At 29.5% G+C, this 17,944-nt stretch overlaps 1 protein-coding gene across 4 annotated transcripts in view; it reads right to left on the bottom strand.

Moving 5' to 3' along the window:
• LOC112679480 (solute carrier family 12 member 6) overlaps positions 1-17,944 on the bottom strand; it is a 309,155-nt gene that overhangs the window by 167,719 nt on the left and 123,492 nt on the right. For 3 of the 4 annotated variants that reach the window (XM_025549297.1, XM_025549299.1, XM_025549301.1), the window contains exon 2: positions 12,344-12,436. The exons of the other annotated variant lie outside the window; for it this stretch is intronic. In XM_025549297.1, the coding sequence (XP_025405082.1) occupies positions 12,344-12,436 (93 nt within the window). The remainder of the gene's footprint in view (positions 1-12,343; positions 12,437-17,944) is intronic. 4 annotated transcript variants of the gene reach the window in all.

The raw sequence follows: 17,944 nt of genomic DNA, 5'->3' as shown, positions 1-17,944 counted from the left end.
AAACAACTTCAATATATCTAACTACTAAGCACTATTGCACAAAACCAACCACCCCATTGTACAAAAAAATTCAAACACGATTAATAAAAGGAATAGTAAGTTCCTACACGGTAAAAATTCGGTACGAATGTTAGTTTCTACACGGCGGAAAAAATTGAATATGCATATAAAAATCTTCAAAAAAACTATGTATAGAAGTGCCACAGCACCAACAGACGAATCGTTATGTTGGGTTATTTCTTAATGAAACTTTAAAACATTTAAATACTATATTAGAGTATAGTATAGTATAGTATAGTATAGTATATATATATATTTATATATAGAGTATAGTATATTAGAGTATCGGAAAAACATATACGAAATTACGAAAAAATACAACAAGCTACAGGCTGTTAATAGTATCCTGACTCTACGTAGGAAAGATAAAATATCTTATTATTACGACTTTTCATTACGGATAAAAATGATACAGAACTTGATTTTGGTTTGATAATCTTATAATTTATTAAAAACGTACACCGTAAAATGTACATCTAGCTTAAAAGTATTGTTAGTATTGTTCAAATCATCCGTATGTCCGTACATATCTGTATATATCAGTCACAATGAGCGAGAATGTATCATTCATGTTGAGTGAAAAAGGCAAACAACGGCGAGTTTTAAATGATTTTAAATTTTTTAAACATCCTACATCTAAAAAAAAAAAAAAAAAATGAAAATACGTGGTGTTGTGTTATATTATTATTTTTACCTAGTTTTTACTGTGCAGGAACTTACATATGTACCTTTTTTCACCGTGTAGGAATCAAGATACGTACCTGGTTTTTACCGTGTAGGAACTTACATATGTACCTTTTTCTATCGTGTAGGAACTAACGTACGTATTTTTTATACCTACTACTCTCGTGTAGGAACTTACATTCGCCCATTAATAACATATGTTATGCAGCTCCATACACGATTTGCACGATAACGGAGCACACACACGCGAGCGCGCGCACTTACGACCAACACAAGCTACACGTGTACGCTAAAATCGTGCGTGTGCACTTGTGTGTGCGCTCGTTTAAATTTGAATACTGTCGGACTAATTATAATTGATGTGGGTTTAAATATATACACGCGTACTTGGTGTGTACATTTGGTACGCGCCCGGTGTGTAGCGTTTAGGTGAGTATACGTTTTTGGATGCGAACTCGGCAATTATTTCACAGTGATTATTTATTGCCCGTTTGCGATATTATTGTCAATTAAGTAGCGACGGGACCGGTGGACAAGATGTATATACCATGAAAGGCCAATAGTGATACGCACTCCGCGGTGGCCGGTTCGAGTTTTCGAAAAGGATATCCGGATTACGGTACACGGTCACCGATATTTCGTGACCGTTGGTCACCGCAATAATAGCGCGCGGAGTACACACTCCGGCGTATTGTGCGTAGGGATATTATTTATCACGACCTTGCCTCGGATCGAGCAAACGCGCGATGACGCTCCACGAAAGCCGCTCGTTTTTCGTTCACGCCTCGATATTACTCAACCTTCGCACAACGTACACTCGCATTAACGGGGAGCGAAAACCGCCGAAAACGATAATACCGAACCGAAGGAGGCTTAAAAAAAAAAATTATAATAATAATAATAATAATGATTGTAATAAATAACACTGTTGGATCCATAAGTGTATTGTCGTGCACGTCTAGACACATGTCGTGTGAATAAATATTTATTTTGGGACGCAATTGTGTACGGACGTACCGACAACTTTGGTTTTCACTTAACTCAGCGTATTATTAATAATCCAGCAGCTATTCAATAACAATATTTGTACGCCGAACTGCAGCATATAATGTAATGTACTGTGTTCTACCGGTTTCCAATTACATCGCAGAGAACCTTGGCCTTATAATTTACCCTCTGTCTCCAACACCATGCACGGTGAATTAAATTAACCATACGACGACCGATAGTTCACTAAAACATTATAGTAAAACGTTGGTTGTATTAGTTCAAGATAAGAATAGAATACACCGGTTCCAACGGCTGCATCCGAATTGGGTCCCGAATTATTTTAAGTACTACACTAGTTGGATCTCGGATTTTTATAGGTACTACACTAGTTCTTGAATATTTTTTGGTAAGTACTATATTATACTAACATTTTCCTTCCCATTTTAACAGACTTTTAGTTTATCTATAAACATTATATATTATGAAAATTATGGCATGAAATTAATCTGATACCCTAATTATTTCATAAAAAATAAAAATAAAACGTTGAGTACCATTGGATATTTACTCACGAAAAGTGATTGAAATACCGAAATCTGATTAATCTTATACATCAGAGAGCAACGCGAAAAAATATTTTACTACATACGAGTACACTATATATTTTCAAAAATTCTTATTGATTTTATTTTAGATATGAAACTTAGGGACGTTAGAATTCGAGAACCATTAATCCGTACTTGCAACATTAAGTATAAATAATAAACGTATTACAGTAAAACCAATAATTCCCTAGTCTTCTGACAGAAACTGGACTTTGTTATTCACCGATGAGTATATTTTTAATACATTTTTTTATTGAATGTTTTAAAATCTTTCCCTGTCTGTATATTTCCAAAAGAAAGGTAAAAAAAAAAAAAAATAGTAAAAAATAAAAAAATTGCTATTTAGTGGGCTAAAATTTGAGCGTTTTATTTGGATATTACATTGACCTTTTCTTACATAAATTAAATCCCCATAATAACGGTATGTATATAAAATAATTGTTCTGGTACATAAATAAAAATCAATAATAAGAAAAAAAAACGTAGATATTCGGTGAAGTCGAAAAATTAATAATGCAATGTTGACATTTCACTGATTCAATAGATCATAATATGATATGAATACTTATTTTGTACATTTTTCCATCACAGTCAACAAATATACAAACATAAAAATGATAATATAGTCATCCACTGATTGAACAGGAAATCTTTAAAAAAAAAAAAACCAAATAACTTATAAAACACTGAAACGCGATTATAAAGCACACAGAGATTTAATAGTTCTATTTAAATGCGTTACTTTAATACTGACTAACCCTGATTTTTTTTTAATTCTCATGTTCTAGATTTATCAGAAAAAAGTTTCGAAGACAAAAGATACAATAATTCAGAATTAAACAAAAAGTTTTTTTTTTTTTTTAGATAGATGTTTGAGTGTCTAATTAATTAACTTAATAGATTTTTTTTCGAAGAAGTTTCTAAAGAAAACATTAAAAACGCCATTCCCGAACATAACTTATATGTTCCCTCTTAAAATGTATTCTTTCACTATGCTAAAAAAAGAAGCATAAAAAAGAATAAAAGAAAATACGTATTTCTAGCTGTTAATAATATAGTAGGGAGAAAATGTAGCCTTATAAATACCTTATAGACTTAACCCCAACGAGAAAATAACATTGTAACGTAATTGAAATACGTATTTTAATGTTGGGACACTATTCCGGTGGTCTTAACGTGTAACTTTACGTTATAAACATAAATATTTATTAAATTAAAATATAATAAAGACTTTTTAATTTCCAAATTAAGTATATGATTTCGTTCGTTTTAAACGTACAGAAAATGGAATAATGTTCAAAATGCATTTATTTATATATAAATTACTTTTAAATTAAAATACTAACAACCATAATAGCTTGTGAGTATCGAAATAAAATATACTTCTATACATACATTTTAATTTCAATTCATCGAATTAATTTACTTTTTTTAAAATTTAGCTTCGTTTCACCAGTGAATAAGAGAATGTTGATTTGAAAACATTTCCCAGATAAAAATGGATTTAAATATATATTTTTTCTGCTGCATACTACTTGCGTCCCCCAAAAAGGTATATTTTTCAGGTAATAAATTCAACAAGTAACTTGCGTCTCGTCTTGGGGACGCAACTCGACCATATTATTCTTCTTACCTGCTATAATAGTCATGACTGTGATGTGTCCGTAAATATTATGTGTTACAATAATCATGGATGTGTACTCGTAAATTGTGTTTATGTTATAAAATCTGTGACTATCGATAAATTAATATTATCAGCTATTATAGAGTTTCAGTGTGATAAAATTAATTAAGTACCATGACAATTTTCGGTTATCGCCAAGCATTTTCCGAGTCGTATTTATAAAACTGAATGCTTTGAAAAACTTTAAATGTAATTAATTACTTGTAATACTTATTTTATGCTATGTTTATGACTTATTTGTGTTGGGACGCAACTTGGCTTTCTCAAAAGGTACTATTGGACGCTAATAGGCTATGATCTTTTTTTGAACCTTATTTGGTGGGATGCAAATTACCTACTGTTAATAATCTTGGATGCAATTAGTATGCACCGATTTTTTCTGTGTATAAATTTAAGATATACTTGGTAGAGTACAATTTTTTCAAGAGAGTTGGATATTGCGATTGAAAATTTACTGTAAAATATAAATTATATCAACGTGTTGTGACATATCACCTATAACATAGTTTTATTTATGCCCAATCAACAAATTTATCATAGAAATTAGATTGAATTTATACCATGTAAAATAAAACAACACAAAGTACATGAATTAAATTTATTTATTTAAACATTTATAGACGGTAGTAAGGTAAAATAATTTAAAAAAGAAATCTACAACTTCTGAACTACTACTAAATCTGCTGCCGCATTGAGGAATTACTGAAAAATATTTAAAAGAAAGGAAAAATATATACTTTTATTGTTATGAATTAAAATTAATTTTATTTCAAAAATATTTTTATTACACTTATTATATATTGATTATTAATTAATAAGCCTTAGTTTAAATTAAATGAGGATTATAATATCACTATATCTCATTTATATCAATAATTAAAATTAAAAAAAAATGAACATCGTTCTATCAAATAAGCAACATAAAAACTCTATTGATTTATCATTGTAGTTTTTATATTACGAGAAATATTATTAAACTATTAAAATTCATGGAACATAATGTTTTACATATTTTATTTTATTTTGTTTTGCGGTGAATAAATCTATTTGAATATGTTAAATACATTTAAACAATGTTTAAATAAATTAAACAATTTTTAAACATATCGTTAGGAAATGCTAATAATCCCGTTCGTACATGGTAAACATAATTAAATACACGGCTGATAGTAATATTATAAGATAGTTGGGGTGATAGTAATAACTAAGCTTTGTTTAGAACTTATAACAATACCCAATCTACCTATAGTTAATATCATATATATATATAGTACAAAGCGTAATTATACATTGACTAGCTACTGCGTTGTTATTTACCTTTGACGGTGTTAAAACGTATGTCATATGTCTACATTTGAATGATTCGTATTCGTAATTCGACCCATGAAATACGACTTATCACTCACGGTAATAGACAACAAAAATACAACAATAGATTTAAGTAGAGTTGTGTTTTGCAATCTATCTATAATTAAAGAGTATATTGAAATACTTTTTTAGTAAATACGACAATATTAATATAATAACATGAGACCTATGTTAATATTTTATTGTCTTAGAGCATTATTACCTTAGGCTATTGTTTGACTTGACCGTAACCGACAGCACTGTAGATATACATGGTGACATTTTAGTACTAAATTACATGTATGCTGTTTATATATATATATTTATATAATTTGTAATACATAAAGGAAATGTTATAAAGGAATGATGTTATATAGTTTCACTGCACTTGTGTTAATCATGACCACGACATGTACTGTGAAATAAATGATAAAACACATAATCAGAGAAACTAACACATGTATTGAACAGTAAAATATCATTTTCACATTCATACATTTGTATTTACAATTCTTTACGTCGATTAATATTAATAATAAATAATTAAATGACAATTATAAATATTTTAATTGAATCCAATAATTTTGAAAACAATTTTTAAGCTGCACAAGGTTACAGAAAAATACACAGGTTTTAAAACAATTGATGGACATAAATCTAAGCATTACTTAGTTTTAAATGTAATGTTCGTTACATTAATAGCATTTGCAATAATATATAAGGCAATAATACAATTTTTCGGTTCTGTTTGAATTGGTTTCGCAACATTTTTTAAAGCTTATCAAATTGTATTGAACATAACGGTTTATTCTACTAACGGTTTTTATTTATTTATTTAATTTTTTTTTTTTTTGTTATTATTTTAAAATAACACTGTATAATACTATTTTCTGGTACGTCTTCAAAAGAATAAATCTGGATTAAAAAAATAAATAATAATATTTTTATCGATGTAAAATAAAAAAGTATCTCGACTAAGAGCACATTATAGGAATAAATTATTAATTATGATAATTCATATCGTCGATAATAACATGATCAAGTAGATTTATTTTAAACTTACTAGAGAAATGTCATGTTATAATTATTATTCAGATTTAGATGTGCAATTATACAATAAGGTTGATCGCATGTATTTAACTCGTCCTGAAGTCGGTATTAGTTTTTGAACTTAATTGACTTCTTGAGAATTCAGAATTTTGGTCTTGTCATTAATATTTACGTCAATTTCAACAGAAGGTCATATAAGTCCAAACGATCTCATTGGATATAATCGGTACACACAGATTTCTCTAGTTTTCGACGGTATGGTTCATTCCTCCTATTTTTACTACTTGTCGAACGTTCGACAATCAGTTAATAAGTCACGATTATATTGACCTGACGATGAACTTTTATTTCGAAAGCGGTTGTATATTACAAATATAACAATACTCTAGGCCAAACATTCATTTACTTATTTAGTTTTATATTTAAACCATTTATTAATACATTAATTTACGAGTATTAACCATTTAGTAATTTAATTTAATTTAATTACTTTATTAGTTCATTAGTACCAATGTTTGACGCCAAAAGTAGGAGCGAATTCAAAATATTTTTACGATTGAGCACTTTATAAGAAATATTATATAATATAGCTGATCATAGGGTTGTCTTTAGAAGAGATAGTTCAAATCCCTAAGAATAATGTGAAAATATTGTACTAAAACTGTCTGCATTTCATTTTATTTTTAATGTTATTTTTTTCCGACGAGGGTGGCATTTTACTTATCCTATAATCATCATCATATTACTATGCAGTATTATAATTTAATATGTTTATCTTGTTCCTTTTCCTCAAGTGGTACAACTCCCAGGGGAAAAATTTGGTTAAAAATAATAGAGTATTTGGTAATCACTTATCAATATTTATTGACTCGAAATCGTATACGTTATACAACTTACAATATTTTTAATGTTTTTTAAAACGTGATGAAAATAATTATTATTATCTAATATATATTATGTATATATTATCGATAGAATTGCTAAAAGTTTCACTTAAATCTCCTTAAATTTTGTCAACTGGCACATGTGACATTCGAAAAAAAAATATTTCCCAGAATTGACTTGTATATACGAATGTCACTGATCAAATAAGCGTTACCTCCAAGGGAGAAAGGAGCTACGGCAGATCTTAATTTCTGGTAGTTCTACGTTTTTGTATAATGTATACGTATTAGATATAGCTTCGGCTATAATTGGCAAGATAGTATCCCATTTGAACATCCCTCGACGCACGAGAGTGCTTCATTGCAAACGGGCTCATTGCGATTTCGCCCTTATCGATGACTCGCGTATTATTGGTTTGAAAACGACGGCCGAGCGCCTCAATAATACATCGTAAAAGAATTGGGTAAATTTTGTGCGAGGTAAAATACAGCGCTCCTTAAACTTGTTGATTTTGAAAAATCACTTAACTGCACGAGAGTAAAAGAAGAACCACAAAATGTTATTATTTTCACGTTAATTTAACAGGTCAATGACTACACGTGCACGGTTTCTGTACATGTTTACGAGAGATCTTTTTCAACAAAACTCGAAAACATAAGAAACATTTTACATTACCTTTAATATAAAATGTATTCCTTTAGTACATATAAAACCGCCTCGGGGAGTAACGCGATTTAATTATAATATATTGTAAATCAGGCACATTTGTGTACCTTCATAGTTTCACAAGCGAAACAAATTTATGATAGAAATGCGTCGTACTAAAGATAAATATGTAATGTACAAAAGTCAAATAACTATTAAAAAGTACATTATGGAACTCGCAAGTATCCCACTATACGAAAAATTTAAATTATTTATCTTTAGCCGAATAATGAAGAATAATTATTTATAAATTATAAAAAAAAAATGGTTTTATATTTAGAACAAATGTTAACACTTATATATTTCGATTCTAATTATTGGCGGTTAAGTTTAAATAACCGTATAGTGACAGTTTGTATTTACAACGATTCAAATATAAATTAAACGACAGTTTAACAGTTAAAAGTTGTATGGACTCTATTTCAAATGATATAAATAATAACACTAAGTGAATGTATGTTTTTGCAAAAAAATAACATGGTTATCGAAAAAAATATTTTTATGGTCTAATATTTTTACTTCCTATTGACTATTCTAAGGGTGGATTATTGTACGAAATATGTAAAATTCAAATAATTATTACAAGCATATGAACCCATCATAATATTATCATCTGAAGAATTTAAAATCGTTAAGTGCATTCAAACACAAGCAAGTTTCGGTTGAAAATATATATATACTTGTATATGCGCGGCGTCCTGTCATGTGGCCGGGAAAATAGATTGTCCTGCGGTACAGTAGTGGCGGGCGTATTGGCACAGCAAGAGAGGGTAAGGATATTGTGGTAAATGGATGGCTGCTGAATGGTGGTGATGTAGGTGGCGGGTGTTGGTTGTGAGGTGGAATCGAACAAAGCACATATACATGTCGAGAGAAGTGAACCCTTTGTATATTCATTACTCATTAAATTGGCTATGTATATATATTGTATACATCACGCACGTCTTACACGACTGTAGTACATCATTCGTGTTCGACGTATATTACTTAACACAACCTTTGTGTGTGGTGGTGGATGTGACGGGGTGGGGGAGCTGTTGAAGATAATTTGTTTCGGCTATAACTATATAATGTGTATCTTTATACAGTGTATATGTATACACAGTGATTTAAATTAGTACAGTTACGGAAGATGCGTACACACATTTCCTAAGGAAAATTATAAATTTAAACTATATAATATTGCGGTTTTGTGTGGAAATCATACTTTTACAATAAATGTAATCGAGATAGTCGTTTTAATAAAACAAAAGTGTATTGCGAGTATATCCAATAAAATGTACCTATATTATTAAAATCAATAGGCAACGAAGTATATTTACAAAAATATATTCCCATTATTGATTCCTATTTAATGGTAAATTATTTAACTACGACAAATATGATACAATTTTGTAATATTACCCTGTTATTTGAATAATTATTAGTGTGCATTTTATTGATCTCCTAAAAAAAAAACTTAATAAATAATACAGTTTTTTTTTTCTAAACCAGTATAATGAATATTAACACATATATATGAATAATGTTTTTTTATGTGAAATATATTATAAAATATAATAATAATATAATATAATATGTACACGTTATTTATATTACAAACCAACAGTACTAAGTGCCTTTCGACGCGTAATAGTGTCATACGTGCGTTTGTGTAGTAATCGTTATTGTAGGTTCACGACGCATCATAAGAATTTGAATAAAATATTAACCCACATAATACTTCTGTATTATAAATATGATACTGTGTTGTATTCAAGACGAAATTCTATATAAATATTGTATTCGCTACTTGATGATTTTATTAGAATACACCTTTACAAATATACACTTCAATAATTATATGGAAAAAAGGTAAAAAATATATAAACGTAAATTACATATTATCAATTATTATGATTTAATAATTTCAATATATAAAATATATATTATCAACGGTCTTCCATTTAATCTGTGTTTGCAAAACAAATAAATTGATTTAACTTGATGGCCACTAATTATTATTAAATTATACAATCATTATAACCATTGAGTAACCATACTAACCATACTATAATTTTAATTTTAATTTTTTCTATCGTAAAATATCGTATATTATATATTTTAAATATTTCGCTGTATAACACAGAACTCTCTAACCTCGAGAGAAGTATTTATTAATAACACACGGTTAATGTTGAATAAGACTGCTGTTCAATACACATAAATAATTATGGTGTACACTATACGTATAATAAGTACTCTATAAAATGGTAAAGAGTCGCGCAACCTACGACCTCGTTTTAATACTCAAAGGTGTAACACATATATAATCCAGTGATATTTTAGTACTGATAAAAAAAGTAAATATACAACAAGCATTCAATAATAGTAATACTATTGATTTTAAAATATTATACTAAAAACCTACGCCATTACGTTATTAAAAACTAGTAGCACCTACATGGACGCAGCCACTAGACATCGGTTTATCCCTGTTTGAATTCAACTCAATAAAATAGATAAGTCAAACGCAAATGATTACAGCGACGTCTAGTAGTTGCGTCCACGTAAGTGCTATAAATTCTAACAGCGGTATAGTGTAGCTGTATATACTATTTTAATCGATGGCACTAATAATGATATTATAATACATGATTGTTAGCTAAATAAATCAATTTTACCTATTACATATTTTACCATATTAGAGATATTAGAGCATTATAACCATTTTGATGTAAAATACAAAAATATAATAATCACAATAATTAAAGCGCACAATCACCGTTCATTCTAATAATATATTTTATTCCTGCGAAAAACCTTGATGGCCTACAAAAAATAAAAATATTTTATTTCTATAAATTTAAAATATAATAATTTAATTTACGTAAACACAATCGGTAATTATTGAAATATAAATATTAAACAAAATTAAATATTGCCTATAGGTAACCAAAAAGTGAAAACATTTATACGATCTATCCCAGAGCCTAAAACAGTTTCGACCCTTGATCATGCAATTATCGACAAATCCTTTCTCAGTGCGCCTTTGTACAGAAATAAATACCTAAGCTCCCTCAACATTTAAAACAATTCGGCAAGGTACTTTTGGCACTACGCTGAAGTAAGACGTACATGAGTTGTTAACTAAATATGCAATAATAATATTATTAACAGACACAACCGTTCGCATGACCACAGTAACCAAAACGACTCCCACAAAGACCATAACCGTAACCGTAACAAATGCGATTGGGAAGCAATTGGAAGAAAACATTCGAGGAAACTGTTTATTCCCCTATGTAATATAGGAACGACAATCGCAACCGATGGTGTTCGACATGTCTGCCGTCTAACCTACTGCTGTGTGTGTTAACAATAATAAACTTAAAGTTTTTTCGTATGCTGTACGCAAAAATGCGCGTAATTTATACTCTCTCGTACATCTTTTTGGCCCACCGATAAAAAACTGATAATTGGAATAGTTTTTTCATATTCAATGGCAATTTTATTGACTTTGCATATACCCGACGATGAATTTTTAATTCAAAACCTGTCGTACTTTGCAAATATAATAATGTTTTAGACTAAGATTTTATTTATTTATTAGTTTTTTCTATGTATGAACTTTTAATTTATTTATATATATATTAATTTATAAATATAAACCATAAAATAAATTTTAATTTTAATTTTGTGTTTTAATATTTTATTATTTTTTATTCACTCGGAATATGTTTTACAAAATATGCGTGCGTACATGTGATTATTGCTTTATAAATTTAAAAATTAGTTTTTTATTGAACAAAACTTTTTACTATTTATTTTTTCCCTCTAAAAATATTTCAAGTCATAATTTTCTAGTTTATGAATTTACGTTTATGTTTTATTATAGTAGTTTTCAAATTTCTAATCATATTTTTTTCAAATATTATGTTATGTAGGCATGTTTAATAAAAGAAAAATATGAATTCATCGTTAGAGAATAATATGTTACGTTGACAATAATATAATATGATGCCTACCACACTGAAATAACCCATTAACACTGTTTTATTTATTTTTGTTCAAATAATTTCGTTATAAATTTCAAATATACCTCACATCAACATATTATTGTACCGAAACATGGTATCTATTTTCAACGATTTTAAGTTTTATAGCCAGTGAATATTTAAATTCACTCATCTCTCCGTAAACTTCAATGTAATACACGTATAGTTTTATAATGAAGTTAAACTTCTGTTTAATTCTTGAACCAAATGCACATGGTATTGCAAGCAAATTATCCTAATATATTCCTATATCCTTATACATTGGGAAATATTTCCTTTTAATTTTAATATATTACCTTCATTTTCGATATCAGCCGGTGACAATATTAATGGTGTAGCTCCTTGAGTTTTTGATCTTTTTCCACTAGTGTTGGTTGACATTTTTAACACTGTGAGAATATATAATAACAACTATTTAGGGAATTATCAACATAAAAATAATAATGTATAAAATAAATAATATGCATATATAACAACAGTATTATAATACATAAAAATAATTTTTAATTTCGTTTCATCTATATTTTTTTTCACGCAGTTTGCATTTTAAATCAAATCGGTATTGATATAATTTTATTATAGTTGGTGGCATATTAGGTATTTATAGTGGATAATTATATTGTATATATAAAATTAGATGTACATATAAAATAATAATTACAACATAAATACACGAACAATACGAATATTATATTATACATTTATTGAACATGAAAAATGTACTTTATATATTCCACATTTTAAATATTCTTAAAATAATAAAAAAATATAGTTATAAATCCTCATACAATAAAACGCAAATGTCCATTATTCGAAACGTGCTCATAAACTTTTAGTATAGTTTCGCGATAACATTCAAACTATAATAACAAGTTAGGGCTTAAAATTAATTCATGCTTCAAAATTTACATTATAGGTACTTGTTATGAATTTTGAGAATTTGGTGTTTAAAATTATAATATAGTTGACCGTTCAATGAATAAATTAATATATTCGTCGAGTCAAAGTATTATTTCAAAATGAGCAGTGTTGAAAAATTCATCACGTTAAACGGTATATTTCAACACGTAATCACGGAAAGTCTGAACAGATGAACTGTAGTTCAGAATAAAAATAACATAACTGCGCGGTCGGACGATTTGTTGTCATTCGCGAAGCGAAGTGCTCGATATATGACTGTATTATACTATGGGATGGGACGTTCCAAAACGCTTAATGAATCATAAATCAAACAAAATACAATATATTTCTCGGATGGCATTTTGTTCGGTGTACAGTAGTTCTTCAAGTTTTCAAGGTCAGCAAACTTAGTTCATCAGGTTAAGTTTTGACGGTTTCACAATGTCAACGTATCATTTAGTAATTCGTAAATTATCACCAGTCTGTTTGTTTTGTAATGCATACGTGTGTCGTGGCGAGACGGTCATGAAGTGCGATCGAAAAGTCAGCAGCTCGGTTTTCTTAAACATTGTTCGCAACAAAATGTGGTACGGAACCATGTCATGCGCAGTAAAATGTCGCGTTTCATTCAATGAGTGGCGTAGGAAGTAGTAGTTTTTAAGGGGGGGAGGCAAAAAAGGAGCTCGCCCCTTGGATTTTTTTTATGTCAACTATTATGTTTTTTACGTTCTATTATTTTCACTTTATATGTTCAAACTTCATTTTTTATTCTTGCATTGATGTGATAAAAATAGACGAATATACGTTATCAAAAAATACAGTCCTACAACTAGAATTATTAAGGTTAAGCTAATCGGGTTTGATTGGTTTTTTTCAGATTATAATCGATTATAATCAAATGTATGAACCTTTTACAATATTTTGTATTCCAATAAAATTATACTGTTTAATCTATGAAATCAAAAATATAAGTTATACCATTTATAATATAATTATAAATAAATTGTATTCTTTATTTAATATATGGAATTTAGGGGGGCAAAAAATTGAAAATAGCCCCCCTATGTTTAACTGTTTAAAAAAAAAAAACAATGAAATATTGTTAAATTATTTGTGCATTAGTAGCATTCCTTGATTTAAACTCAGATTGCAAATCACTATAAGTATATGATAATTAATTCTAATCAATAATAACATAATAATAATGTATATGTTAAATTCCCTGACAACAAATTGTTAAAAACCACTTGTCATATAATGTAAACTATACTATCTCAATTTTTACTTTTGTAATGATTGTTATTTATCAACACCGCACATTACTTCTGTGATATCATCCGACTAATATGTCGAGTATGTGGAAAAGGAATGAGGTCATGAACGTTGACTAAGAGTTTTTGGCGCAAATATATAACGATGGCGAATAACACAGTAGAACTCATTATCGATGAGTGGCTGACGAAACAATTGCAGAGATGCGTAGAGAAGTGCCCAAGTCGAGAGGCCATCATTCCGACTTCCATCAACATCGTCCACAAGTCCACTGCGGTCGTGTAGGACGTAGAGAGTATGTGAGATACTCTCTATTTAAATTATTATATATTAGTTAATTTTATATGTCACCTTAGTATTTTTTTTTTTTTTTTATACGAAACGATCCTGTTCCGTAGTTTTTAAATAACACACACCTCGGGTCTGGTCCTCGATACTTAAATTTGTAGGAACTTATAGAAGATATTCAGTTATTATCATTAGGTCTTCGGACGATTAACAAAATATTACCCTAACAAATCGATAATGAGATGTTCTTATTGTACCGTTTCGACTATCTCTACGTAACACAATAAATAAAATGTATGTTTGCAAGCGTATATTGACTACGTTATTTGAAACTATTCTTCACAAGTGTCAGGCAGTGCGGAGGAAGGTAAAGTATTATAAACTCTATTTTTACACGTGGGGTGTTTTCGGATGTGTACGACGGGCAAGGTTGAGTAGTGGGAAAAGATGTGGGGTGGGAGGGTCGAGGTCAACAATAATAATTTTCACCATTGTACACACAAATTGAACGTAGAAAAAAAGATAGCGCACTCAGTCCAGAAGCATTTTGATTTATTTTTTCGCATTGTCCGCCAGTGTTGTAAAACACACTAGGATACTAAAGCTACCCGGACTATTGTATAGCATACCGTCTACACTATTTTGAAAATGCGGTCACGCAATTTCAACCTCTTATCGATCCATACAACAGTGCTCGAGCGTCATTATAGTGTTTACCACTGCGAATAGCCAGTGTCGAAGACCGAATAATGAACGATTCGTTGTCTGTAGCTGGAGCAACGGAACGGAACGCAACGGTCGGTGAGAATATTCTGTTGTTTATCAACGACAAAACCCATTAAATTAAGATGAAAATGTACTGAACATGTAAATATATGTACAGTAGAAACCGTTTATAATGACATCGGCTGTAGTGACATATTGATTGTAATGACCTTAGATTGAAAGTCTCGGCAAAATTCATATATTGTACGTACTAATTTATATCGATTACTACGACGTCTGTACAATGACTATACGGATGTTATGACGGTTATGTTTGGTTATATTAGGAAAATATTTTATCTATAAAGAATTTGATAAATTTATCAAGTGTAATAATACAACCGATAATTTTAACAAATTACACTAAATAAGGTAAGTTCAAAAATATTTTTTTAAATAATAGAATAAAAAATAATGAATGAATTTTATCCAAACAAAGATTACAGATTTTTTAATAAAATTTTGTAAATTAAATTCTAAAATAATCATTAAATACTTAAAAAAGTTTTTTATTTTTATTTTATGTATTGAATTTATGATTTACTAGAGAAAATATGTATAACACATTAATCGTAATGAAATATTATGTTTGTATAAATGTATAATCAAGTTTTTAAATTATTTTTTGTAATTTTGGTTACAATACCAATTGGTTATAATATCCAATTTTTACTAGTCCCTTAAATGTCATATGAAACGGTTCCTACTATATATACATTTTGCACGTATTTGTCGGTTATCGCAAAAGTCCGATTCGAGTATAATATTTTAACGTTAAGAATGAAAAAGAAAAAAAAATGTTTCTCTTCCGCGCAACCGTTTAAAAACGACCTGATTTATTCACGTTGTTTGTTTAAAACTGTTATGCGCACTGTGATTTATCGTAAGTTTTAATGATAATACGTGCGTACATTAAACGCAGCATGGTATTTAGATGTTTATCCCGAGGAAGGCTATTAATTTTTGTGCGGGGAAGCTATTACATCAAGCGGTGTACAGCGTATTACAGATTATCAATTAAAACAATAAATAAGTGGTAAAATCATGTGTACGTGTGTAAGCAAATTTATATTATTTTCAATCAAAATCTGTGATATAAACGTTGCACGGTTATCAATGATTTTTTGGCGTTGTTGTAAATTACTGTTGTTTCAGTATGTATTTTATTCTGTGTATAGTATTATTTTGTCAACAATGACTAAAACGGACGAAACATCGTGTAACCTTGTTCTACTTGAAGTGCTGTCCTGAATATGTTAGTCGAATAATATTATTTTGTAAACGATTTTGAACCTAATAAATCATAATTAATAATTTATTTTTTTATTCATAGCAAAATAATAATTTTACAAATGTGAGTTCGAATGATGAAACGTTTTAAAATTATCTGCTTTTTTTATCTATATAAATGAAATTATTTTTTAACTAATATCAGGATAAATATTTAAACTGTTATCTATTATCTTATCTAGATGCATTTTAATGAATTATTCGTTATCTTATCTTGATACATTTTTAGTTATCACTGGCCATGACCATACTGTTATTCTTTCGGATCATATGCGTCTCGCGTCTTCGTAAATCGATTGGTTTTGTTTACTCAACATTAATCGGACCTAATCCGATTCGGTAGGCAGACCGATTTTTCTCTATGTTCTTTGTTATGATACCGCTGCGTTATGGCCTACGTGCGCGTAAACGTTTACCGAAGTACGTTTATTTCCACGGTTCCCGTATGTCTTGCTTCTATAATGGAATCGGTCGTCGTACCTTAACTTTTCGCTAATGCCATTCGGTCGAAAAGGACGTTTTGATTATTAACTTTCGCTGCCGTCCGCCGACGTCTTCGTCATAAATCAACCTGGTCCATTTCTCTCGATGTTGCCCGTACCGACTGACACAGCGCCTACGACAGACGACAAGTGCACAGTGTTCTCTGACCATCCGGCTATCACCGCAGCAGCTCTGCTGGCCAAGAGCAAAAGGCCACTTATCTTCGGTACAGTTTCGTTTGTCGCCATTAACAATCTAACAACTGCGAAACGGTCAAGAATACAATACGGTGTAACAGACGCGCTCAACAGGAACCCCGGGTCCGTTAAATATTATACTTGACAACAGAGACGAACATAACAATGTGACAGGGATATTTCGGAACATTGAGTTCAGAATATACGTTATCACTTATAAATATTATTCCGGTATGCGAATTTGACGTTTGTACGAACGAGGAACGTTCTAAATCGTAACGTTCAAAACAGTATTATTTAATAGAGTTATAAATATTTTATTTTTATTTTTTTTCTAATACGACTAATATTCTGAACACGCACTTTTAACGGCTCTTCATTATTTCTACGAGTAATGTTTCGCTATGCAATTGATTTTGATTCTAAACGTTTTAACGCTGTAAAGATGTAACGTACCGTGTAAGACTTCAGTAATACACAACATTATTTGAATTACTGCAGAACAGTATTTATTTTAATTAAGTTTTCGAGCAGGGTATACTATTATGCGTTAGTAAGCGCGGTGCAAAATGTACAGCATATGCGATGCGAGTTGAAAGTTTGAAAATCGTAACATTACAAATAAATTAAGATAAAGAGAAATTTTACAGCTGTTCATGAATCAAAATCGAAAGTTCAAAGTTTTATATCAATGTTCTCTGA

Source organism: Sipha flava, unplaced genomic scaffold, assembly GCF_003268045.1.
Source record: "Sipha flava isolate LNK unplaced genomic scaffold, YSA_version1 163_pilon_pilon, whole genome shotgun sequence".
Lineage (NCBI taxonomy): Eukaryota > Metazoa > Arthropoda > Insecta > Hemiptera > Aphididae > Sipha > Sipha flava.
This window is presented reverse-complemented; position numbering and strand designations above follow the sequence as displayed.